At 37.7% G+C, this 26,558-nt stretch overlaps 1 protein-coding gene across 1 annotated transcript in view; it reads left to right on the top strand.

Annotated features, from left to right (window-relative positions):
* The window catches only part of LOC109078231 (CAP-Gly domain-containing linker protein 4-like), a 54,482-nt gene that overhangs the window by 13,380 nt on the left and 14,544 nt on the right, over positions 1 to 26,558 (top strand). The window contains 5 exon segments of the mRNA XM_042774437.1: positions 3,253 to 3,497; positions 5,145 to 5,281; positions 5,722 to 5,853; positions 22,820 to 23,002; positions 23,441 to 23,578. Coding sequence (XP_042630371.1) covers positions 3,253 to 3,497; positions 5,145 to 5,281; positions 5,722 to 5,853; positions 22,820 to 23,002; positions 23,441 to 23,578 — 835 coding nt within the window.

Below are 26,558 nucleotides of genomic sequence, written 5' to 3'. Positions count from 1 at the left end.
ATTCTTCTTTCTGAAGTATCTAAATCTTATTCCTCTCAGCGGTCTTCTTGAGGTGAATTATGTCTTATTCCTCTCAGCGTGAAGTGAATAGTAACATTTCAAAAAACGTGAAGTACAGTCTCGCTGCTTTGTTTGCTGTGAAGTGGGCGTTTACCCACCGCAAGCTTCACTTGGACGATTATAATATCAATAGTGCACTTGGCGCGTGGGCGTGGTCACATGAGATATAATGGAGGGAGACTTGAAAGACTGGACATCGTGTTGTTTTCATGTGGATAACTTTATCACAGAATATTTGTTTTCAATAAGTTTTTGCTTAGTTTAAAAGTAGACATGTCAAGCTTTCTATAGATCTATCGCTCATGTCTCTGTGTTGAGTATTTGCTGAGTTACAGTACATTTTAATGACACGTTTCTAAATGAAGATCACGCAGAACCAAGGCGGCAGACAGCACACTCTGTTTGTTTTCTTTATTTTATAAATGCACAAAGTTTTGTTGTTGTTATTTGTGTATACAAATAAAAGTAGACCCTTTACAGATTCGATTGATGTATTGCTCTTATCTGTATGATCAAAACTGAAAGTGTAATTTAAGTTATTTTCGGGGTTATCAGGAGAAAATGCCTCAACACGCGTATACGCGGGGATCGTCTCCACAGGGTTTACCCTCTCATTCAAGCACTCATTGTCTGTTATTGCTGTGGTCTCCAGTAGTTTGTTGTTGCTGTTGTCTCATCTCCTTTTCCCATCTCCGTTTCTCCACACTGGAAAGTTTAACGTTAGCATGTTGCTAAGCTAACACTACGCTTTGTCTGCCATTTGTCCTTTTATTTCTTCACTGAACTTGGCATAATACATTCTGTGATTGCCTTATCTGTTTTATACATGTGAAGCTGCTTCATAATTTGGCCAAAACTATTTTATTCTACCTCTGATTGAAGTTCATCCATGAGGCCTTAAAATTCTTAGTAGGTAGCTCACTAGATTTTGGAACAGAGCTTTTGTCTCATGCTGTGGTAGTAAAAGACCCAGTTGATGTATGGAGCTGCATGAGGCACAACATTACCCAGCGGTGTTGTTTATCTATGATTCCATTATAAATTGAGAGCCCTTAGTTTCCAGTTATCTGGAGCTCTACATTTATATTTGTCTGAAGATGGAAAGCAACTCCAACACACCATGACGTCTAAGAGATGTGTGGTACATCAAACCCATTCAGCTTTTCTCGGTGCAAAGAGCTCTTAAAATGGATGTCCCAAACATGGACACAGCCATCCAAATATTAATGAGCACAGGGTATGGCGCTGGTAAAATGGGAGAGCACATTAGCCCTGAAGCACACAGAGAGCCAATGGGCCGAGGCAAAGTGAAACACAGTTACTGCTCTCCATCCAAGCCATGTCAAGGACAACCCATTTGTTTTGGCCATCTTCCTTGTCTGGTTCCAGCTCTGTGCCTGCCACAGCACATTGTTGAATAAGACAGAAGGGCACAAGAAGTCCACTACTCAGGCAGTTGGCTGTCTAATACTTTTAAAAATGGTGTTGAGCTGTGCTGCAGTAGAGGCATTGAACTGTTTGGCTGGAGGGGGCTGATGAAACATACTGTTAAACATCTGCACAAGTTGGCTTGCCATGTCTTGCCATTCAGTGATTCAGTTTAGCTTGCACACACATTATGAAGTAACAACAGTATTTTCTCAAAAAAAAGAAACAACACTTCAAAAAAACATTCATCAAAAAAAAAAAAAAAAAAAAAAAAAAAACAGTCACATTGTTGTGTAAGTCACATTGTATTAATACAATCAGAAATATTGTGAAATATCAATAAATAAACCGAAGCATTTTTCCCCCCTCACTCCACTAGAAATTTTAATTTAATAGTATTCTGAACTGAACAGGAATGGAAAAATGTGAAAAGTCTGAAACAAACATAAATTATAGTGGCATTCAGTATAATCAACTATTATTATGAATGCCAGTCCTAAATTAAATTAGTTAAAGTGAAACTGAAATTAGGGGTGTGTGGGAAATGTCCCATAGAAATGAACTTGGGCTCATGTAACCGCTATCATTCGTTACAAATCCAAATGTGTGCATTTTGTGCATGTTTTGTTTGCTTGATGTAATAATTGCATTATATAAGTTGTTTTGTAATATAGGTCGCAGCACATTTCAGATGATTAAAAAAAAGTGTTACTGACAGTTGAGCTGTTTACAAAATGGTGTAGCTTTTCCAGTAAGAAGCTATTTTCTTTTAACAAGTAGCAATGTAGCATTACTAAATGCTGTATTTAAATTATTCTTTTTATAAAGAAAAATAAATAAATCATTGACACTTCTGAGTCATCAATCAATAATGAACTCTCTAAGCAACCTGTAGCATCACCGCTAGAGGGCGCGTATTCAAAATAAACAAAGACCATGTAGCCTAGTTTGATGACGCCGTGACTAAGTGTGAAATCATAGGAGTTGTCGTCTTAATCCCCATAGCCGATGCAATCCGACGAGACTCAGGCAGAAATCATGTTCATGGATGAGCTAATTATTTATTAACGTAGTAGAATGAAGCAGGGTGAGGCTGAAAGCCGTCGAAGCAAAACAAGGCCGCTGAACGAGTGTGACAGACGGCTCGAAAGCAGCGGCGCTTTTATTATGCCACAGTCAACTGCTTCCGCTCCTTCCGGTTGTGCGTATGTGGGGAAAAAAAAACAGCGTTGTTTTATCATACTAGATACGTTTGAAAGTTCTGTTATAATGCTACTCTGTGTGGTCGTCACCGGTCTATTAAAACGCACAACATATTAAAACATCTTGGGTGTTTCCATATGTTTTCTACAGAACAGGAAATCGAGGGGTTATGACATCATTGGCAGGCGAAACAATGACACTGTGGACAAGGTCCATGTCACTAGTTAAAATTGCTAATTTCTCTGGATTTAAATATTCTTTGAAATATTTGAGATAATGTAAGAACACAAGTCAGCAAAATATATAACACTGTTCTAGTGGTTTTTGGATATTTTAATAAAAAAAAAATAAATAAATAAATAAATTCCCTTTATTTTATGATTCTGTGATGCCTTTTCGGTGACGTGGTGGCCCAACACCTTACCAACACAGTTTATGTTGATTTTCCCTTTAGCTTGTCGCTATTTCATTTATAAAGGTTTTTTTTTTTTTTTTTTTTTTTTTTTTTGAAAATGCTTTCAGTAAACCTTTTAACAAGGGTTGCTTGTCTTACCTTTTTAGAGTAATAAGGGCCAGTGTCCGGCCGATGTTGTTCCAGAGCCTCTAGACATGCATCTTGAAATAGCTGATGCTGCGGTCCAGGCTAAAGAATTGCGCACACTGCTGCAGGAGGTCCTCCCCAGGCTCGACCCTCCCCTCCCTCTCCTGCCTGCCCGACCTCAAGGTCTCCTCTCGGACAAAGCTCGCACCCAGCTTTCAAGTATGGGAATTCACATTGGAGACAAAGTTATCATCGCTGGTCAAAAGGCACTGAATAATTCTTCATTTTTTGACATTGTAATGAGCAAACATCTTTTATTTATATTTTTATTGCACATACAGTGGCCTCAAAAAGCATTTGGACATTTAAGTCATACTCAAATTGATCTCTCAATTTATTTTTTTTCTTTCCCTTTTTTGGCATTAGATACAAAATATCAAAGGTTATCTTCACTTTCTCGAACCACTCTTCGAATTATTTTTCATCAACTTGTCTCAAGATAATTTTTTTAATATATGAAATAAACACTGGTGTAGATCATTATATGAACAGTAATAATAATATAATAAATACAATAATAATATTATAATAGTTTAATACACAATAATAATATTAACACTATATTAACGTGTAGTTCAGTATATTAGCAAGTTTTTAAGTGACATGTTTTGATATTTTACTATATATATATATATATATATATATGTGTGTGTGTGTGTGTGTGTGTGTGTGTGTGTGTGTGTGTATAATATTAAACTGAATATGTCCACCGAATATGTAAACTAATCAAAACACGAACAGTGTGGTATGTGTATAAAAGCTGTGTTAAATATGCAATGTTTTAGGTTAATGACACCTAAATAATTTAAAGATACACAATGAAAAAAATTATACTGTAAATATTTTTTTTTTTTTTTTTTTTTTTTTTTTTTATAGAAAAATAAAACATTGCTTCAACAATCAAGGAAATGTGTGTGCTTTTTGATTCTCACATCAAACGTAAAAACAGGTTAGAGACGCTAGAGTTCAAACATAACATGTTTGCTGTGATTGATATTGATTGAAGCAGTTGAGAAATCAAATTTAATAGAAACAGGTGCACCCCCACACAATGTTCCACAAAATGAGAGTTGTTGGAAAGAAATTACTGCTCCCAGCAAAGAACTAAAATGTCACTGAACAGTATCCTAAAGCTGCCACTATCAAAATCGGTCCTACATGCTGTATAACTCGCTGCTATTCACTATATCAATAGGTCAGAAAACTGAAAGAAGAGTAAAGAGACCAGAGGGCTCACTCATCTGCACTGTCCTTGCTGAAATAATTCCATGTACATTTTTTATTTTGCTGGCGCTCACCCTCTCAAAACTACACTCCAAATTATCAATTAATGAAATCCTCTGCCACATTGGGTCTAAAGTGAGCCGAGTGTCTAGAATCTGCAGAATGGCTAATCAAAACCCCATTATCTTGAGGGATCCTTGGCCCTGCTGGCTTTCTTTGAGCCCTATTTGATTTTTTTTAACGTTATTTTTATCCAAACTCATTTGCCTGTTTATGAATGTCGGTGCATCAGAAAACAAGGTCGGCTCTCCGGCAACCAGTCAAACGGGCCTAAATATATGCCGCGATGTGCGAATGTGCTTGTTTGTTTCTGGAATAAAGAAGTAATCACTTTTCATTGCCCTCCGGAGTACGGAGAAAGATAAAGAGAGCGTGAAACAGGTCTATTGAACATGAATTATCGCCTCAGCAGCCCACGCGGCCAGAAAACTATTTCTCACACCGTCCCCATAGAACCTACTCTCCGTTTGTTAAAGTGTTTCTGCAGGATGCTCCTGTGGTCCCGTGATTGAATGCATTAAGGAAAAGTGTAAATCTTAGTTTACTCTGCGACTCTCGCTTGTTTTGTGGTCGGGACTCTGTGGTTCTGTGGGAGTACAGAGTTTGCTGGTGGGCTTTGGGCTGGAGTGGAGCTTCACCAACCAGTGGGCAAGAATGATGGATCGGTAGCTGGCGTCCAGTACTTCAGCTGCCCGATTAAACATGGTAAGAGTACTAATGGAAATGGTTTTCCCATATGATAGTGACTTGCAAAGAGTATTGTTAAAAACTTGAGGTAATTAAAATGTTGAATTAATATTTTGTGTTCAATTATTTACTTATCAGACAAGTGGCTGCATGATACGTGGGAAAATTAGCAGTGTATATATTAGATGTTATATTAGTGTTATATTAGTTTATAGGAGTTTAACACCTAACCCTAAGGTTGTGGGTTCGAGTCTCGGGCCGGCAATACCATGACCTACCCGCCCTCCACAAAGTAAACGAACCCCCAACTGCTCCCCGGTTGCCGCAGCATAAATGGCTGCCCACTGCTCCGGGTGTGTGTTCACGGTGTGTGTTTGTTCACTGCTGTGTGTGTGCACTTTTGATGGGTTAAATGCAGAGCATGGCTAATGAAGTAATTTCTCTCTGACCCTCTCCAGGAATCTTCGCCCCCCTTTCTAAAGTCAGCAAGCTTTCAGAACGCAGGAAATACAGTCCCCGCCAGCCCGCCGCTCCTGTCCCACACCCTAGACGGATTGATTTGGCACGGGTCACATCCAAGGACAACACAGGTACATCTCTCATTGTCCCAGCTGCTTAATGCTCCTCTTTACAGCTCACAAAATATCAGGAGAAACCCTGTGGCCACCACAGACTCAAAGCTAATTACCATCCCAGAGGACCTGCTTGATAAATAAACTTACACAAGTGTGAACAGCGATAGTGGTGATAAAGCAGTTGGCGGAGTCACTTTATTCTGTCCCCTTCGGGTTTGTAGAGACAATAAAAAGCCACGTGAGCACTGAAGGAATGAAGGAATCATTGAGGGAGGTAATGTCACTTGTGTGCCATTACAGTGCTCACCCCAGGGCCTGTTTATACAGATGTGACACCCACCGATGTGTGGAGTGAATCACGCTAACATGCATAAACTCTGCTTTTGTCACGTATACAAAAGAAAGAGGACAAATTACTCATTTAAAGTCTTCCTGTATTATCATACATGACAGAAAACCTCAGAGGGATTTTGTACAATGGAAGTTGACATGAAATACTTTTGGGGATTGGTCCTATTGTGATACACTATACTCGTTTTAAAAATTATTAATCAAAGAAATTTAGCTTATTTCTTAATTCTTAATCTTAATCTTAATATTTGTGACTTTATATTAATTACAATAATACATGGAATATTTGTACTTACATTTTTATGCCAGTAAAATGCATGAGTGGATCATTGTATTATTTACTTAAGTAATTCATATAAAAATTGTTCAGGAACTAAATATCACTACTTTGTATAGCTCTGAGACATGCAGTGGTAGATCCTGCTTTGGTTTCATTTGGAACTGTTTTTGTTGGCAGAGCAAAAATAGACTAATTGACAGTTCTAAATATTCAAATATTTTTATTTATTATTATGGCTTTTCAGAACAATGATACTACTTGTATATTCATCATGAATATTATTATTTTCATATTATCATATTGTAGCCTATACTACAAGACTATTTGAAATGAAATACAGAGGCAAAAAATGTTAAAGGGTTAGTTCACCCAAAAATGAAAATTAGCTTGTTTTACTCAACCTCGAGGCATCCTATGTGTATATGACTTTCTTCTTTCAGACGAATCCAGTCAGAGTTATATTAAAAATTCTCCTGGCTATTCCAAGCTCTATCATTGCAGTCAGCAGGTGTTGCAGTTGAACAGTCCACAAGTCGTCAAATAAAGTGCGCACATCCATAATAAAACATGCCACAAATGGCTCCGGGGGGTGAATAAAGGTCTCCTGTAGCGAATCCATGTGTTTTTGTAAGAAAATTATCCATATTTCAAATGTAATGAACACTTTTTTCTCACTTCCGGTATCTGTGATACGGGGAAGCCATTCCAGCGGATGACATAGGATGTTGGCATAGCGTGATTAGCTTGATTATTGACGAACGCGGAGAGAGAACAAAACAAAACGCCAGTCACAAATTAGAAGTACAAACTGAGGATTTGTAAAGAAAAATGTTTAAAAAAATTTTGATATTAAACCAAGAGGAGACTGGTTTTCCTTTGCTAAAGTAAGGAAACTTTGCTTCCTTTGCTCCTATAAACAAACTCGCAAGACTAGCATATCGCATACGTGCTGCGTCTTCCACCAGAATGGCTTCCGCGTATGACAGACACAGGAAGTTAGAGAAAAGTGTTTATTATGGTTGAAATATGGATATTTTTCTTACAAAAACGCATGCATTCATTACAGAAGGGCTTTATTCAACTCCTGGAGCCACGTGAAGCACGTTTTTATTATTATAATATGCGCATGCTTTTTTTGACGACTTGTGGACTGTCAAAACTGCAACACCCGCTGACTGCAATGATAGAGCTTGGAATAGCCAGGACAATTTTTAATATAAGTCTGGAATGGATTCATCTGATAGAAGTCATATATACCTAGGATGCTTCGAGGGTAAGTAAAACACAGTCTAATTTAACCCTTTAATAAGATATCTTAGTCAGAAATTGTAATGTTTAAATAAATAAACAAGCAAGCAAGCAAACAAACAAACAACAACAAACTCTATGAATGAATGTTTAAAAAACTACTGACAAAAACCTAACCCCCCCCCCCCCCCACACACATACACACACACAGTGATAAGGGCATCAGTTTTAAGTACAGTATACGTAACACACCTAAATATCCTCTAACCTGCTGATATTCTCATTTCTCATAATATACGTCTATGGACAGAGGTAGTGTTCCCACACAGGCTTACATTAGTGCACTAATGCTGATGAACAGCAGTTCCTCTCATCACCTCTGTTACACTAGAGACTTTCCCTTGCTCTTTCTGTGTGGCCTGCGTGTTGGGAGGTCTTTACCTGATTGGTGTAACATTGTGATCTGTTTTTCTATTATCTCGGTGACAAGTATTTCCACTGTGTCTTCCTCCAGGGCTCAGGTATTGTCCACTCGGACAGCTAAACCCAGACATATGGATCTCAATAGCTTTGTGTGGCAGTAGAACTTTTATGAAGAGCCCTTAAGGCATTGTAATACAACAAATGCTTTTCTACCTTCCCTTTTACTTTTTTTTTTCTCATTCCCTTTTGTTTTTTATCATCTGTCTGTGTGTCTGTTTTTTTGCATGTCTAGAGGCTCATGAGAATCTGGTGGCAAAATTTACATAATTGTCATAAAAATGTCACAATGCAAAAATTCTTAATGTCCTAAAATAGCGTTGTCACGGTACGTGGTTGTAGTTACCACGCACGACAGAGTAGAAGTAAAAGGGTTTTTTAATTAACATCAACACACATTAACCATTGAAACAACATTAATTCGAGACAAAGAATAGACAGAAATTGAGGACTTATAAAGACAGGCAAACTAAGGAGCAAACGAGATTATTAATACAACACAGGTGAACTGAATGGATGATGATTGACCAATCAGAACATGAAATGAACCAAATAAAGAAAGACAAGAACTAAATAGAAACCGACATGTGACAGATATCGTGGGCGCCCTGGAGGCTGGTGCAGGACAGGAACAGGGCGGAGACAAGGAGAGCCTCCAGGGCGGATCCGGGAGCTCAGGGAGCCATGGCGGGGCAGACAGTTCAGGTTGCCATGGTGGAGCAAGGGACTCAGGAGGCCATGGCCTATATGCCCCCCCTAAAAAAAATTTATTGGGGAAATCTAGGAATCCTGGGGGGCGCACTGGAGGAGCGGGCACTTGAGGGTGCTCTGGGGCTGGAGCTGACACTGGGCCAAACTGGGGGACCGGAGCCCTCACTGGGTTTACTCCTGGGCTTGACTGGGGATTTGGAGCCCTCCCTGGGCTTAACGGAAGATCTGGATCCCTTCCTGGGCTTCTGGAGCCCTCCCTGTGCTTGACGGGGAATCAGGAGCCCTTCCTGGGCTTAACGGGAAATCCAGAGCCCTTCCTGGTCAAAACTGGATATCTAGACCCACACATACTCACTTGAGAGGATCTGGAGCCCTCCCTGGGCTTAAATCAGGAACTCGAGCCCTCCCTGGGCTTAAATCTGGAACTTCAGCCTTTATTACTGGAGCTGGCACTTGAGGGTGCTTTGGAGGAGCAGGCACAGCAAGGAGATTTCGAGGAGCTGGCACTGGAGCCAACTCAGAGACTAGCAGGCTTGACTGAGGAACCACTGGGGGGCTTGTCACAGTACTGGCTGGCAGGCTTGGCACAGGAGCAGCCTGGTGGCTTGCCACATGATTGGCCGGCAGGCTTGCCACATGATCAGCCGGCTGACTTGACTTGGGAACGGCCAGCAGGCTTGACGACGGGCTGGTTCTGGCTCGGGCCCGGACACTCCCCAGACATCGGAAGACCCCTTCCAATCCAACATAGTCCGGTGGTGCCTGGGAGGTCCACAGGGCGATGGAAGTTGGCCCTGATCCATAACAGAAAATTGAGGGTGGCGTCCTCCAAAGCCGACGCCGCGGCGAGCCTGTAGAATTCCCAAGTGAACTCGCTAAGGCGGCGAACTGAGCCATCATTTTGTTTTGGTCAGTTTTTCTGTTTTTGGGTCTCGAATTCTGTCATGGTACATGGTTGTAGTAACTGCGCACGATGGATTAGAAGTAAAAAGGGGTTTTTAATTAACATCAACACAAATTAACCACTGAAACAACATTAATTTCGAGACAAAGAATAGACAGAAACTGAGGGCTTATAATTAATACATTAACATTACATTTACATTTAATCATTTAGCAGACGCTTTTATCCAAAGCGACTTACAAATGACTTACAAATAATACAAATAATACAAGGTAAACTGAATGGACAATGATTAACTAATGAGAACAGGAAATTAACCAAATAAGGAAAGACAAGAACTAAATATAAACCAACACGTGACAAGCGTAACTGTTTATTAACTATTTATGAATACTACTACTACTACTACTACTACTACTACTAATAATAATAAATAATTATGGCTCTTTAAAAATATAGTTATTTCTAGTTTACAACTGTATGCCAGAATTTAATGTATTTCTATGTAAAGCGCTTTGAGTGCCCAGAAAATATAAATGTAAGGAATTATTTTTATTAAGTTAAATATCCAATTACAAAAACAATAAATAAAAAATAAATAATAATAATAATAATAATAATAATAATAATAATAATAATAATAATAAAGATGTAAATAATTGTGCCTAAAGAGTTAACCAAATAAATAATAATAATAATAATAAAATTTTTTATTATTATTTTTTTTTAGTTAGTCAGCAGTGATTATTTTAGTATTATTGAGATACAATTATAGTATTAAATAGTTTGAATTAGTTTTTATTTTTGTATTTTCCATTTTCATTTCAATTCATCATCATCATCATCATCTTCTTAATTACTTTTTCCATCATTTTTAATTAGTCTTTCAGTTTATTTATTTATTTGTCTATGACTTTAATTAATTTTAAGTGTATGTTATTTAGTATTAGTATTAATTTTTGAAAAGGGGGCACTCAGACATTTTTTCACACTTTTCATCAGATTCTCACCAAAACAGACACGATTATATATATCTTGTGAATATTTTTCTCTCCTTGTAAGTAAATTCAACTTAAATTCTGGCATAGAGTTGTAAAATCTGAAAGAATTATCACATCTTTTTAAAGAAGCAACATTATATTTTATAAATCACCTTGTTATGCACACCCACTGTTTTCTGTTCCTAAACCTCTTTGTCGTGTTCTTCTCTGCACCTTCACACTTTTTGCATTTCCATTCTTCATTTTGAATTTGGTTGGGAGAGGTTGAGTCACACTGTGCACGTGAAGACTAATATGCACATCCAAGGAAGGCAACAGAATCCGTGCTCTGTAGGGCACTTGTGAGTCACTTGTCGACCGACTTCAAATATGACGCACATTCAAAAACCCAATTACTAGAATTCCTCTACGTGCACCTCCAACATGCTCAAAAAAAACATATCCAAGCAGCACATTGTCTTTAAGATGACACTTTAACAATGTCACTGACCTCTCATCCACCACAGAAGAAACGACAGCTGCATGGTTGTCCTCTAATCAGTGCCAATAAAGTTTTTCTTTTTCACTTCTATTCCTGAGGTGATTTGAATAGTGGACTGTGGTGGATTTCCATGTTCCTCGTTGATTGATTGTCTAATGAAGCCAAGCTTAATGAGCAGTTCTCACATCAGGCTGAACAGACTGGCAGTAATTTGTCATGAAAAATAATGAGGGAGAAGTGGTGTGTTTGTTACCGCCGTAACCCTTTGTAGCAAACCTTTATATTTCATGTGGTTGTAGAACCAGCTCAATTTCTTTGGATGTAAACTGTTGATATTTAGTGGAGAATCATTCCGAGAGTTCGGAGATGTGCTTCACACATAGTTAATTTTGTCCACAAAACTGAGAAAACTTTTTTTTGTTGTTTGAAAGGCATTTTGTTTTGTTGATTTCCAAATGATAAAAGGATATTTCTTTGAGAAATGCGACCCATAAAGACAGATGATGAGTCTAGTGCAGATTTAATGCTTTTGCTTTAGGGTGGGCCATAAATGTTTTGTCTGCATAAGAATGGCTTCATAAAATTATGCTGTGAATGTTGTATTCTCATTTTGAGCATCTTTAAAACCCTCCACGTGCCACATTTGAATTGACTCGACCAGATTTCATGGACATGTTTATTACATTTAGCACAGAACAGTGCACAATGTTTTCAAGCTTTATGTTTCAATGATGCCAAAATTGCTTCTCCTCAAGATTCAGCATGTCAAAGTTAATTAGAATGTTTAAAAGTGAAAATCTTCAAAATTTTCTTGACTATGTATTTGAAGGGCAACTCAGAAAATGTTGAGAATAAATATATTCTATATTTATTCCTGTGAGTCTGAGAACATATAAGAAACTAAAAGTGTGTCTGAATGACTAATGTTCCCAAAAAATCAATCCTGCTTTATATTTATATTGATATGTAGTGTCTTACTCTAAATCTCTTTAACCACATGAACTGCAGTGTCTCCACTGTTTTAGTAATATCTGTCTGTTCCTGATATTTATTCCAGTGTTAATATTGAACTGGTTAGTCTTAATAATGTTTGTGAAGGTCAGGGATGACCCCATCTTGGTTGTTTCGGTGTGCTCATTGTGCATATATTAGCATTTTAAGGGGTCCTTGGGGACAGCGTGTCGTAACACTCCAATAGATGCTGCTTCTTTGTGTGGGCTTTGTGTACAGAACTAATGATTCTGATCCTTTTGTTTTTGTGGTGTCAAACATTATGCACATTCCCTGTTTTACATGATTCAACTGTGGCCTCAAAACTCTAGGTATTTGAATAAAGTCAATAAATGTAATGTAATTCCGCATAGCCTTGGGCTAAAAACAATGTTATACTGAGGTCGCGATCGGATTTAAGTTAATAACAGCAATAAGCTCTGGACATTTTTACTCAATATGGATTAATCTAACAACAGAAATAAATATGACAAACAGCCAGTAGGGCTGGGTATCGAGTAGTGTGTAATGTGTAAACGTCCCATAGCTGTGAGGCTACATTTATACTAGTGTGTTTTCATTTTAAAAAAAGTGTTTTAAAATGACAACATTACTTTTCCAAACTGGTATTTGCACTACATTTCAGAAAAAGATGTCCATCCACTCTACAGACCATAAACTGTATAAAAACATGGACGTAGTGTCCGTGATGTCACCTGTAGGTTTCTAAAGAGCATTTTTGAAGCCCAAAGTAGGTGGTGCCGGCCATCGCCGTCTTGGCTGCGCATCACCGCACGTCACTCCTGCATAATCGAAAATGGGACGTGGGTGGAGCTAGTTGCTGAAACCATGCCAGCCTAGCTCGATGGTGGTGACAGCAGCGGCAATCCACCTGTTACTCAAGTGGCCAAATTATGCAGAACGTTAAGGTTTAATATAATTTAAACGGATGAGTTTAAAAAATAAAATAAAATTCAGCCCCCTCACAGTTGTCATGAAGGGCAAAATTAGCTATATAGACCAAAACCACTTTTTGTGCAGGCTGTAAACATTGTTTTTTCTGCTGTAATGTTGGCCATTTTAACAGAGGGGGGTCTATGGGATTGACTCCCTTTTGGAGCCAGTCTCTAGCGGCCAGTCGATGAATTGCAGTTTAAGTCACTTCCGTGTTGGTTTCAATAGAGAAACCAGAAGGTTGCCGCTTGATGCACACTGTAGCACATGTAAACACTGTATTGTATTGTTATGAAAATAAGCACAATCTCATGAAAATCACATACAAACCATATACTGTACTGTCATAATTGTGTTTATTAGCTTTGTGTCTCATCCATAGAAATGAGTCAGAACAGCGAATAGACATGATGATTCTAAGCTATGCATTTTAAAACGAAAATGCACTAGTGTAAATGTAGCCTAAAAGATGTGGAAACTGAAACTACTGCGTGTCTCTGTGTAAATTAATGGCACAGTTTCATCTGATATAAAACTCAAACTCATGTGACGCTCACGTGATTTCAGTGTCTATATATATATATATAATGTCAACCCCACTCAGGTTCATGTTTGACAACCAAAAAAAACACAGGAAAATTGTTTTTGTCTTAATATAACTGTAAACAATAAATTGTTCATCTTTGCAATTCATTCTTTCACTGACATTAAATGATATTGTATTTTGATATTATGTTGTCCAATGGTGATAAGTCTACCATTAAAGTCTGCCTTTTAGACATTAGCTTTTCATACTATCTCTTCCTCCAAGAACAGTTAAAAGAAGATGCCCTTGGATTTTAATTCATTTTACATTCCTCCAGCACCACTGCCACCTCCTAAACAAGGATGGGCTGATACATTGGTCTGAGAGAACATTTTTGGACTTTGTATTTTACCACCAGACTGGGGCATTACAGTCTGTTCCAAAAGTATTGGCTCTCGCTTATCAACTAGCCTCTAAACACGTTTCATTAATTAACTGTTTTGGCCATGAATGTCTGTGAATATGATGGCTTAATGAGAGGCCCATTCCAAACTGCTTTCCAGAGCTGGAAGGTTAAAGCTGCTTCTCTCGTGTGGCCTATTTCTTGGTCATTTAAGTGCCGTAGATAAAGTTTTTTTTAGGTCTTGTTAGATGTCTGTAGTCCTGTGCCAAGGCTTGGGCACTTTCCCATGGTTTCACAAGATTAACATTTTGCTGGAACTCAAGACAGGCTTCAAAGACTACATATGGGCTGGAATTAAATAAAGTAACTTTTACATTTAGTGTCTGGTATATCGTTGGTAATTTTTTTTTTAATTTTATTAAAGCAACAAATTTGAACAAACACTATGTATTAATCTTTGGTGTAAAATTTGTCCTGGACCATCTGAACTATGGACATGGATGATCAATCATATTAGTAATCACTGGTTAATTATTTAATTGATTTGACCCAGTGGTGTAATGTATTTAAATAAATGTAATACGTTACTGCACTGAAACTTGTGTATTAAATAAATTCAATGCCCACAGACTAAAGTAATTAAGTCTTTGGTTCTTTTAATTGTGATGATTTTGGCTCACATTTAACAAAAACTCTCAACAAATTAGAATATGGTGACATGCCAATCAGCTAATTAACTCAAAACACCTCCAAAGGTTTCCTGAGCCTTCAAAATGGTCTCTCAGTTTGGTTCACTAGGCTACACAATCATGGGGAAGACTGCTGATGTCCAGAAGACAATCATTGACACCCTTCACAAAGAGGGTAAGCCACAAACATTCAAGAATTTGAGTGAACTTCACAAAGAATGTACTGAGGCTGGGGTCAAGGCATCAAGAGCCACCACACACAGAAGTGTCAAGGAATTTGGCTACAGTTGTCGTATTCCTCTTGTTAAGCCACTCCTGAAATACAGACAACATCAGAGGCATCTTTCCTGGGCTAAGGAGAAGAAGTAGCACTTCATGCTCCCTTCTGCTGACCAGCTTTTTAAAGATGCTGATTTTATTTTCCAGCAGGATTTGGCACCTGCCCACACTGCCAAAAGTTGGTTAAATGACCATGGTGTTGGTGTGCCTGACTGGCCAGCAAACTCACCAGACCTGAACCCCATAGAGAATCTATGGGGTAATGTCAAGAGGAAAATTAGAAACAAGAGACCAAAAAATGCAGATGAGTTGAAGGCCACTGTCAAAGAAACCTGGGCTTCCATAACACCTCAGCAGTGCCACAAACTGATCACCTCCATGCCACGCCGAATTGAAGCAGTAATTAAAGCAAAAGGAGGCCCTACCAAGTATTGAGTACATGTATAGTAAATGAACATACTTTCCAGAAGGCCAACAATTTCACAACATTCTAATTTGATATGCACCTGTATGTACAGGGGTACATATGCACATACGTTTTTCAGCCTGGTTCTCTCATGAGAACCTGGATATTTGGTTTGGTCCTCACACGGCACATAGTGTGACCCATCAAATATAACAATAAAAAATAAATTAATAATAGTAATGATATTATTGCGCTTTTTTTAAAAAAAAATCAAATAATGAACTAAATAATAAAGTGTGATAATACTATTTTATTTTAAAATAAAAAGGAAGTATTGAATACAAATAAAATTATTTTATAGTAAACGTAAAAATAAAATGCTATTATTATTATTATTATTATTATTATTATTATTATTATTATTATTATTATTATTATTTGAACCTTAATTATTATTTTACATTTGAATTATTTTCATTTACAAACTTAAAATCAGAAAGCTATTGGTGCTTAATATAAAATTATCCAGAGAAACAAATGTTAATGATAAATCCCCTGTGATGTTTGTACTGGCTACTGTATACAGGCCACCAGGGCACCATACAGACTTTATTAAAGAGTTTGCTGATTTTACATCCCGAGTTAGTGCTGGCTGCAGATAAAGTTTCAATTGTTGGTGATTTTAATATCCATGTTGATAATGAAAAAGATGCATTGGGATCAGCATTTTTAGACATTCTGAACTCTATTGGGGTTAGACAACACGTCTCAGGACCTACCCATTGTCGAAATCATACTCTAGATTTAATACTGTCACATGGAATTGATGTTGATGGTGTTGAAATTATGCAGCCAAGCGATGATATCTCAGATCATTATTTAGTTTTGTGCAAACTTCATATAGCTAAAACTGTAAATTCCACTTCTTGTTACAAGTATGGTAGAACCATCACTTCTACCACAAAACAGACTGCTTTGTAAGTAATCTTCCTGATGTATCCCAATTCCTTAGCATATCCAAAACCTCAGAACAACTTGATGATGTAACAGAAACTATGGACTCTCTCTTTTCTAGCATTTTAAATACAGTTGCTCCTTTACGCTTAAGGAAGGTTAAGGAAAACAGTCTGACACCGTGGTGTAATGAGCACACTCGCACCCTAAAGAGAGCAGCCCGGAAAATGGAGCGCAGCTGGAGGAAAACAAAACTAGAAGTATTTCGTATTGCTTGGAGGGAAAGTAACCTATCTTACAGAAAAGCATTAAAAACTGCTAAATCTGATTACTTTTCGTCTCTTTTAGAAGAAAACAAAACATAACCCCAGGTATTTATTCAATACAATGGCTAAATTAACGAAAAATAAAGCATCAACAAGTGTTGACATTTCTCAACATCACAGCAGTAATGATTTTATGAACTACTTTACTTCTAAAGTGGATACTATTAGAGATAAAATAGTAACCATGCAGCCATCAGCTACAGTATCACATCAGACAGTGCACTATAGATCCCCTGAGGAACAGTTCCACTCATTCTCTACTATAGGAGAGGAAGAATTGTATAAACTTGTTAAATCATCTAAACCAACAACATGTATGTTAGACCGTACTCCATCTAAGTTCCTAAGAGAGGTACATCCAGAAGTCATAGATCCTCTTCTGACTATTATTAATTCCTCATTGTTATTAGGGTATGTCCCAAAATCCTTCAAACTGGCTGTTATTAAGCCTCTCATCAAAAAACCACAACTTGACCCCAAAGAACTAGTTAATTATAGACCGATCTCGAATCTCCCTTTTCTTTCAAAGATACTAGAAAAGGTAGTATCCTCACAATTATATTCCTTCTTAGAGAAAAATGGCATCTGTGAGGATTTCCAGTCAGGATTTAGACCGTATCATAGTACTGAGACTGCTCTCCTTAGAGTTACAAATGACCTGCTCTTATCATCTGATCGTGGTTGTATCTCTCTATTAGCGCTATTGGATCTTAGTGCTGCATTCGACACTATTGACCACACTATTCTTTTGAATAGACTAGAACACTTTGTTGGCATTAATGGAAGTGCATTAGCATGGTTTAAATCGTACTTATATGACCGCCATCAATTATTACCACTCGGCCCGGCGAAATCATATCGTTCACAAGTGCAGTATGGAGTACCGCAAGGCTCAGTACTAGGGCCGTTACTCTTCACGCTTTACATGTTACCCTTGGGAGATATCATCAGGAAACACGGTGTTAGCTTTCACTGCTATGCTGATGATACTCAGCTCTATATTTTCATCGCGGCCTGGCGAAACATACCAATTTGAAAAACTAACGGAATGCATAGTCAATATAAAAAACTGGATGACGAGTAATTTCTTACTGCTAAATTCTGAAAAAACAGAGGTGTTAATTATAGGGCCTAAAAACTCTGCATGTAATGACCTAGAACGCTGTCTAAGCCTTGATGGCTGCTCTGTCAATTCTTCGTCATCAGTTAGGAACCTAGGTGTGCTATTTGATAGCATCCTTTCCTTAGAAAGCCACGGTTCTAGCATTTGTAAAACTGCATTTTTCCATCTCAAAAATATATCTAAATATAGACTATTGTAATGCTCTATTGGGTGGTTGTTCTGCACGCTTAGTAAACAAACTCCAGTTAGTCCAAAATGCAGCAGCTAGAGTTCTTACTAGAACCAGAAAGTATGACCATATTAGCCTGGTTCTGTCAACACTGCACTGGCTTCCTATTAAACATAGTATAGATTTTAAAATCTTGCTTATTACTTATAAAGCCCTGAATGGTTTAGCACCTCAGTATTTGAACGAGCTCTTGTTACATTATAGTTCTCAAAACTCTGGCAATTTGATAATACCTAGAATATCAAAATCAACTGCGGGCTGCAGATCCTTCTCCTATTTAGCGCCCAAACTCTGGAATAACCTACCTAACATTGTTCGGGAGGCAGACACACTCTTGCAGTTTAAATCTAGATTAAAGACCCATCTCTTTAACCTGGCTTACACATAACATACTAATACACTTCTAATATCCAAATCCGTTAAAGGATTTTTAGGCTGCATTAATTAGGTAAACCGGAACCGGGAACACTTCCCATAACACCCGATGTACTTGTTACATCATTAGAAGAATGGCATCTACGCTCATATTAGTTTGTTTCTCTCTTATTCCGAGGTCACCGTGGCCACCAGATCCAGTCTGTATCCAAGTCAGATGGTCACTGCAGTCACCCGGATCCAGTATGTATCCAGCCCAGATGGTGGATTAGCACCTAGAAAGGACCTCTACAGCCCTGAAAGACAGCGGAGACCAGGACTAGAGCCCCAGAGACAGATCCCCTGTAAAGACCTTGTCTCAGACGACCACCGGGACAAGACCACAGGAAACAGATGATTCTTCTGCACAACCTGACTTTGCTGCAGCCTGGAATTGAACTGCTGGTTTAGTCTGGTCAGAGGAGAACTGGCCCCCCAACTGAGCCTGGTTTCTCCCAAGGTTTTTTTCTCCATTCTCTCACTGATGGAGTTTTGGTTCCTTGCCGCTGTCGCTTCTGGCTTGCTTAGTTGCGGACACTTCATTTACAGCAATATCGTTGACTTGATTGCAAATTATTGCACAGATACCATTTAAACTAAACTGAGCTGCATGATGACATCACTGAATTCAATGATGAACTGCCTTTAACTGTCATTTTGTATTATTGACACACTGTTTTCCTAATTAATGTTGTTCAGTTGCTTTGACGCAATCTTTTTTGTTTAAAGCGCTATATAAATAAAGATGACTTGACTTGACTTGACTTTGGCGGGTTGTCGGCAAGTAAGTCTATGCGCTTCCGGGTTTAGCACTGCCGATTGTAGAGCGTCAGTGAACGAAACATCACAGTTTTGCATTGTGCTTTGAAAACGTTAGTGGGTAGCCTAGATTTATGCTTTCAGTTTGAATCAAAATCTTATACAGTACAGTTTGTTGATCTAAAATGGTAATAGTGCATTAACAGCTGTCAACCATGTCGGTAAGCAAACACATGCTCTGAACTTATTTACACAGTGCATTTCTTATTTTGGTCCCACATGCAGGCCACTTATGTGCACCCCTGTATATGTACTCTTTACTCCACTACATTTGTAATGAGTGTTGCAATTACTTATTACATCTTGCATGGCACCTCACTTTTTCTGCAGCAGTTTATTTCTGCTACAAAAGAAACAATATTGCCATTTACAGGGCATTAAGTAAGTAAGTAAGTAAATTGTATTTATATAGCACATTTAAACATAGCAAAGCTATACAAAGTGCTGAACAATATAAAATACAGTTAAAACAGAATAAGACCAAACAAGACAACAATAAAACAGAAGTAGAGTGAGTTTAAAACGGTTGGGTGTATCGATATGTTTTCAGCCTTGACTTAAAAATGGTAATAGAAGGTGCAAGGCGGATGTCCAGAGGCAGTTGGTTCCACAGACGGGGGGCATTAACAGAAAAGGCTCAGTCACTCTTAGTTTTTAATTGGGACCGAGGGACGGAAAGAGCCCTGTTAGAAGATCTTAAAAGTCTGATAAATGAGGGGTAAGAAGATCTTTGAGATAAGATGGAGCTTGATCGTTAAGAGCTTTAAAAACAAACAGCAAATTATTAAACTGAATTCAAATAAGGACTGGGAGCCAATAAAGCAAAGCCAAAATTGGAGTGCCATGGTCATATTTCTTTGCCCTGGTCAGCAGCTTTACAGCTGCATTTTGTACCATCTGGACTCGTACAAGCAATAACTGAGGAAGACCTAAATACAGTGAATAACAGTAATCTAGATGTGAGGTAATAAAAAAATGAATAACCTTCTCCAAATCTTGAAAAGACAAAAACGGTTTAAGTTTGGAAATGATCTGCAGTTGATAAAAACTGTTCTTAACAACAGAATTAATTTGTTTGGATAAACATAATTCAGAGTCCAGGATAACACCAAGGTTCCTAACCTGGGAGGAATTTGAGGGGAAATGATTGCCCAGCTCCTCAATGAGATGCGACCTAAATTTTGTGGGACTAAAAACAATTATTTCAGATTTGTCCTCATTAAGTTGGAGAAAGTTATTTGATAACTAATTCTTAATATCCAAAATACATCCCAACGATGGCTGAATGGAATAGCAGCTGATACAACTGTGTATCATTAGCATATAAATGAAATGAATCATTGTGCTACCTAATAATATCCCCCAGAGGACGCATATGTAAGTTAAAAAGAAGTGAGGTACTCCACTAATAATAGGAGCAGATGATGAAGAGAACTTGCCTAACTCTACAGAAAAGGACCTGTCTTTAAGATATGAACTGAACAAGCGTAAAGCTGTACCCTTGATACCAAACAAGAACATTATGATCCAAAGTATCAAAGGCAGCTGTGACATCAAGTAGTATCAATACAGCATTTTTACCGGCATCAACCTTTCATTAAAGGGACTATATCTTGTGCATTTTGCCCTTACTCACTGAAACTTGTCTACAAGGATTCTTTATGCGAATGTGAATGCATTAGCAGGTAGTTTCAAATTGCTAGTGTTTTATGTACAAGATGAGGACATTACTGCAGCCAGTGTTGAGGCCGAAAGCAGCATGTCTTGTACAAGGAGCCTTTGACTTTTTAATTTTACTTAACACTATTTCATTTATCCGTCATATTGAAGATAACTTTTGGAAGAATATTGGTTTACTTATGCCCTTTTTGAGCACTAGTGCTTCACCAAGACTTGAGTGTCTGTAGACATTTAAGAGGCAGTTGTGTTGGCATTGATGTATTGGAATTTTGAGATGTTCTGTTTTATTTTGAATATAGAAAATAATTGTGATTGCTCTCCTCACAGATTGACTGTTTCTTGTTTTCACTGGCATGTCTCTTACAGTAGGTGTTGAGAACTAATGAATCTCTGAGCCTACATTCAGTATGAGTAAAATACTTAAGTGTTAAAATCAGATACTCTAAGACTTATTCAAGTCATTTTGTAATTGGTAACGGAGTCATTTTCCTTATAAGGTGTCTGTACTTTTACTCAAGTATGGTTTTCAGGTACTCTTTATGACCTCTGGTTTGACTACTTTGTGATATTATTAAATTAGTTGAATTAAATTGATAGTTCACCCAAAAATTCTGTCAATAATTACTCACCCTTATGCCATTCCAAACCCGTAAGACCTGCATAGACAGCAATGTAACTACCACGTTCAAGGCCCAAAAAGGACATTAAAACAGTCCATGCGACATCAGTGGTTCAACCGTAATATTATGAAGCTACGAGAACACTTTTTGTGTGTAAAGAAACCATGTCAGTCTTCGACGCACGTTCACGAGAGCCATACAGTGTGGTACTCTCGTGAACGTGCATTGCAGGCTGCCACAGAAGAGAAGAATTTGTAATTATTTCTGGGTTTTTTTTTTGTTTTTGTTTTTTTGTGCACAAAATGTATTCTTGTAGCTTCATAAAATTAAGTTTGAACCACTGATGTCACATGGACTATTTTAACAATGTCCTTACTACCTCTCTGGCCCTTGGAATGTGTCAGTTGTATTGCTGTCTATGCATGGTCAGAAAGCTCTCGGATTTCATCAAAAATATCTTAATTTGTGTTCTGGAGATGAACGGAGGTTTTACAGGTTTGGAACGACATGAGGGTGAGTAATTAATGACAATTTTCCTTTTTTTGTAAACTATCCCTTTAATTCTAGCGATAATTCATGTAATGCTTCTCCTGCAATTACTGTTTCCAGCGTTATGAACCTGTAACGCGTAGCTCTTCAAGAGGTATTCACACTGACAGCTATTTGCAGTGATAACCTGAAGTCAGTCATTTTCAGTGAGAGTTGGCAATATGAGGTGACACGAGTGACAGCAATCAGTGTGGGTGTGTTAAAGTTTTAACTTTATGAAAATGAGAGGTAACACAACGTGGCGAATACCAATATAAGTGGAGTGTGTGTGAAATACTGTTATATAGGCAATAAGGAGGAGAGCTTAATGGTAACTGGGAGTAATTTTCCTGTTCTATATGATTTTATTCTGCATGATGCGTGTCAGAAAATATGTGTAGAAAAACAGAAATTGTTTGCATCATATCATGAACATCAAGCTCAAAGTCAAAGTGGCTCCTCCAAGAAAAGTTTAATTCTGAGAAACTTTATAGATAGATAGATAGGCCCCATTGCGGCTTTTTTTTTTGTTATAGCACCACTCTATCCTTTCTCATCCGTGATCTGTCTTTTCTGTCTGCACAGGTCTTCTTTCACACAGTTGTTCCACCTCCTCTTCCTCTTTGGACTCCAGACAAACTTCCAGGCGACCTCCATGGCCACTACCACGTCAAAGACCGCCACTGCGGCCATGGCAGGAACGGACTCCTCCCATCATCAGATTTACTCCTCCCCACTCCTGTTCCCTCAACTCCACCCCACTCTCTCGAAAGTATTTAGCATAACAATGCTTAAGTATCTGTAACCTTTCCATAACTTTTCCAAGTAAACTTTCTACATACGTGGTCACATAACACATTGAATTTATGATACATTTAACATTGTAATGTATGAAACATTAACTAATGAACCTTACCCTACTCTCTACTGTATTTTGAATGCAATATGCATGACGTTTTTAGATGGATATTAATAATAAAAGGTTCATCCATATAGTGATAATTTATTACAGTTGATGTTTTGGTAATTTGATCATTTCTATGTTTAGGTTTCCATAATGTTCACTCTCTTTTTTTTTTCCTTATGTAAATGATAACTACATTATACAGTGCAGTTACTGTAGAGATGTTTTGAATATTATTAATATATATATATATATAAATATATATATATATATATATATATATATATATATAATTTTTTGTGGAATTGCTCGCAGCAGGACCCCTTCAGCCAGCAGCACAGCACAAGAGAGCCCAGAGGTGCATTTAAGGGAGCGTGTATTGGTGGTGGGACAAAGGACAGGGGTTGTCCGATATTATGGCAAGACTGGTTTTGCTCCAGGTATGACACTGTTGCCTTTCTAACAACCTCCCGCAGTGTACGATAACTCTGGAAAGTGCATTATGGGTCAAGGTTAATTGCACATTTAGAGAAATGTACTTGGAGCCCTCTCCCTTAAGTAATCTCTGGATGAATGAAAGCCATATTTCAGTAGCAGCATTAATGTTCCAAGACGTCTAATATCAAATAATGGAGAGAGAAACGTTTTATAAATGAGTAAAAGGCCAGCCACTCAAATTCGCTTAACACACACTTTACCTGTCATTCTACTGGGATTTTGTGTCTGCTACTCTGCTAGGTCTTTAAGTTGATAGATAAATATATATATATACTGTATAAAGGTTATTCACTTAATGGGGACTCAGCAGTGAGCTCAGCAGTTCTTCAGTACTGTGAGTTAGTTGCTGTATTTACAGCCGTATAAAGTACACTAGATATTTTACAGTATTTTTAGGGACACTCATCCACCACAATCGTGTTTTTTCATAGAAAAATAAGGGACAGAATAAGGGATACACATACACAAAAGCATATAGGGTTGGGTACCTATGTAGCCGGGATATACTAGAACTGAATCAGAACGCAGAATCTGATGCCAAATTTCGGTGCCACTTAATTGCCTGAGCGATCGATTGAAATATTTGTCCCCATTCCACAAAACTTACAAAAGAAACATGCTCAAACCAAAAAAATTTCAATCAGGGCAAAAACCATTCGATCCACAAACTCTAAACAAATTAAAGATCCACTCAGAGTCAGCCCTCTTTAATTTTCATATGAAAACAGTGGCAGACTTTGTCTCCTCCCCGTCTTTCAGCGCACTCTCCAATATGCAGACCGCGGTTGTTCAGTGCGAGCAGACTCAAACAGAAACAGAGGACACAAGGTGTGTGTTTATCGATAGATTGTTAAAATATCTGTATCTGTGCAGTTCTTTGTCATAAATACAGTTTACAAAAGGTCACGAGGGAGCAATCAGTTTACCATCTACTGTAAAGTTTTCACTGCGTTCACCCCTCATCACACCACAGCTGTTTCCTCCAGCAAAAAACTAGCCCTTAACACATATGAACGCATACTTTATAAAACGATCATGTTGCTATTTTCATTTGAAAATTTAATATTTAATATAAAAACATATTACAGTGCATGTGGCATACCATACAGTCATTCACAGAACTGATTAAAGACAGTGACAGATAGCACTCAGTCAATTCACTCATTTTAGCTAAATATCAGAGTGACTGACAGAGATAACAGTTACAGTAGAAACATTATGTGTGGTTTTGTATTAAATATTTTGTACTAAATATTGACCCAGATCGTGAAATACATTTATTAGCCTTAGAGTAAGGGAAGCACAATTCGGGAAATGAGAGCATCCGAGGAGCATGTGAATGCTATGTATATCTTTTTTTTTTTATTTTTTTTTTTAAGTATCAGTTCAGGCACCGTGTAGGTGTTTACCATTTTAAAGTATCGATTTGGCACCGGTATCGTAAAAAAAAAACAATCGATACCCAACCCCACATGCATATATGTGTGTGTGCGTGTGTGTGTGTGTGTGTGTGTGTGTGTGTGTGTGTTTGTTTGTGCCTACCTAACCATATTTTGGGGGCAAATTTGTACCCACGAGTGAGCTAAACCTGACAAAATCTCAGAAAACCTCCCTTTGGGGACGTCCTCATTTGTAAAACTGGTGTAATATATATATATATATATATATATATATATATATATATATATATATATATATATATATATACACACACATACACACACACACACACACACAATTTGTATGTACAGTTGTGCTATATAGATGGAATATAATACAATTTACATGGAATAAGATGTAGTAGTATTAAGTAAATAAAAGTGGTATTGCACATATTTTTATTCAAGAACATTAAACTATTCATGAGGTTGATTGACTGGAGGAATCTTTTCTTGTGCCTGCTAGTCCTAGTGTTCGGTGCTCTGTAGCGCCAGCCAGATGGTAAGAGTTTAAAAAGGAGATGGTTTGGATGTGAGGGGTCCAAAGTGATTTTCTGAGCCCTTTTCCTCACACTGGATATATAAAGCAGGGCTTAAAGTTCGCCGGATCTCTAGAGTATGGCGTTTGGCTGCGGGTAAAAAAAAAGTCATCCTACATTTAAAAACACTTGTTGATGTCACGTTCAAGTTCATGAGTTTGCCTACAAATGTATGAGAGGAACACAGCTTTCACTCTCAACCAAACTAAAATTACTAGCCAATCAGAAGTTTTTGCTCTTATAAACATGAGACGCGCATTAGCTGATGAATTGAAAAGAAGCCTGGGTCTTGAACACGGCACATTGAAAAAGCTGCGAGGCACAATGGTCAAAGATTTCCATCTAGCGTCATATTTACATAGAAAAGCTATTACAAAAGCAGTGGAGCTTTGTAAACAGCTCAGAGTAATCACATCATCTCCATAAGAACGATACGATTGCCAGAACGAATTTACCAGGATTTTTGAAAAGGTCATGTTCACACATGATCTCTTAACGGTAATTTACCAGTAAAGACTCTATGTGTGAAAGGGGCTAAACTCTTCCTCTGCATATGCGGTGAGTTTGGGTTGCTTAACATTCATCTGGGAAAACTCACTTGATTTGTAGCGTAAATCATTTAAACCTACGCCAACACAGGAGAATACATTAACATATTTCTAAATATGCAAGTTATTGTACATCGTGATTTCAAAATAAAAGTTTCTGAATTTGCATGTGACCAAATATTAAAATTAAATGGATTTAAAAGTCGTTGAATCACATGAAACATCACCAGGCCGTTGGCGCCCTCTGCAGGTATTTGTTATAATATAGGCATATTACATTGTATTTAACAGTGTTGTTCAATAAAATTGGGTACATGGTTTTGATACTTTGAGGCTAATTATTATTGCCTCATTGTTACTTTATATATAGTCATATTTAAGCCTGTTTTTTCCACT

Source organism: Cyprinus carpio, chromosome A17 (assembly GCF_018340385.1).
Source record: "Cyprinus carpio isolate SPL01 chromosome A17, ASM1834038v1, whole genome shotgun sequence".
NCBI classification, from domain to species: Eukaryota; Metazoa; Chordata; class Actinopteri; order Cypriniformes; family Cyprinidae; genus Cyprinus; species Cyprinus carpio.
The sequence above is the reverse complement of the archived record's forward strand: the minus strand, read 5'-3'. Positions and strand labels throughout refer to the sequence as shown.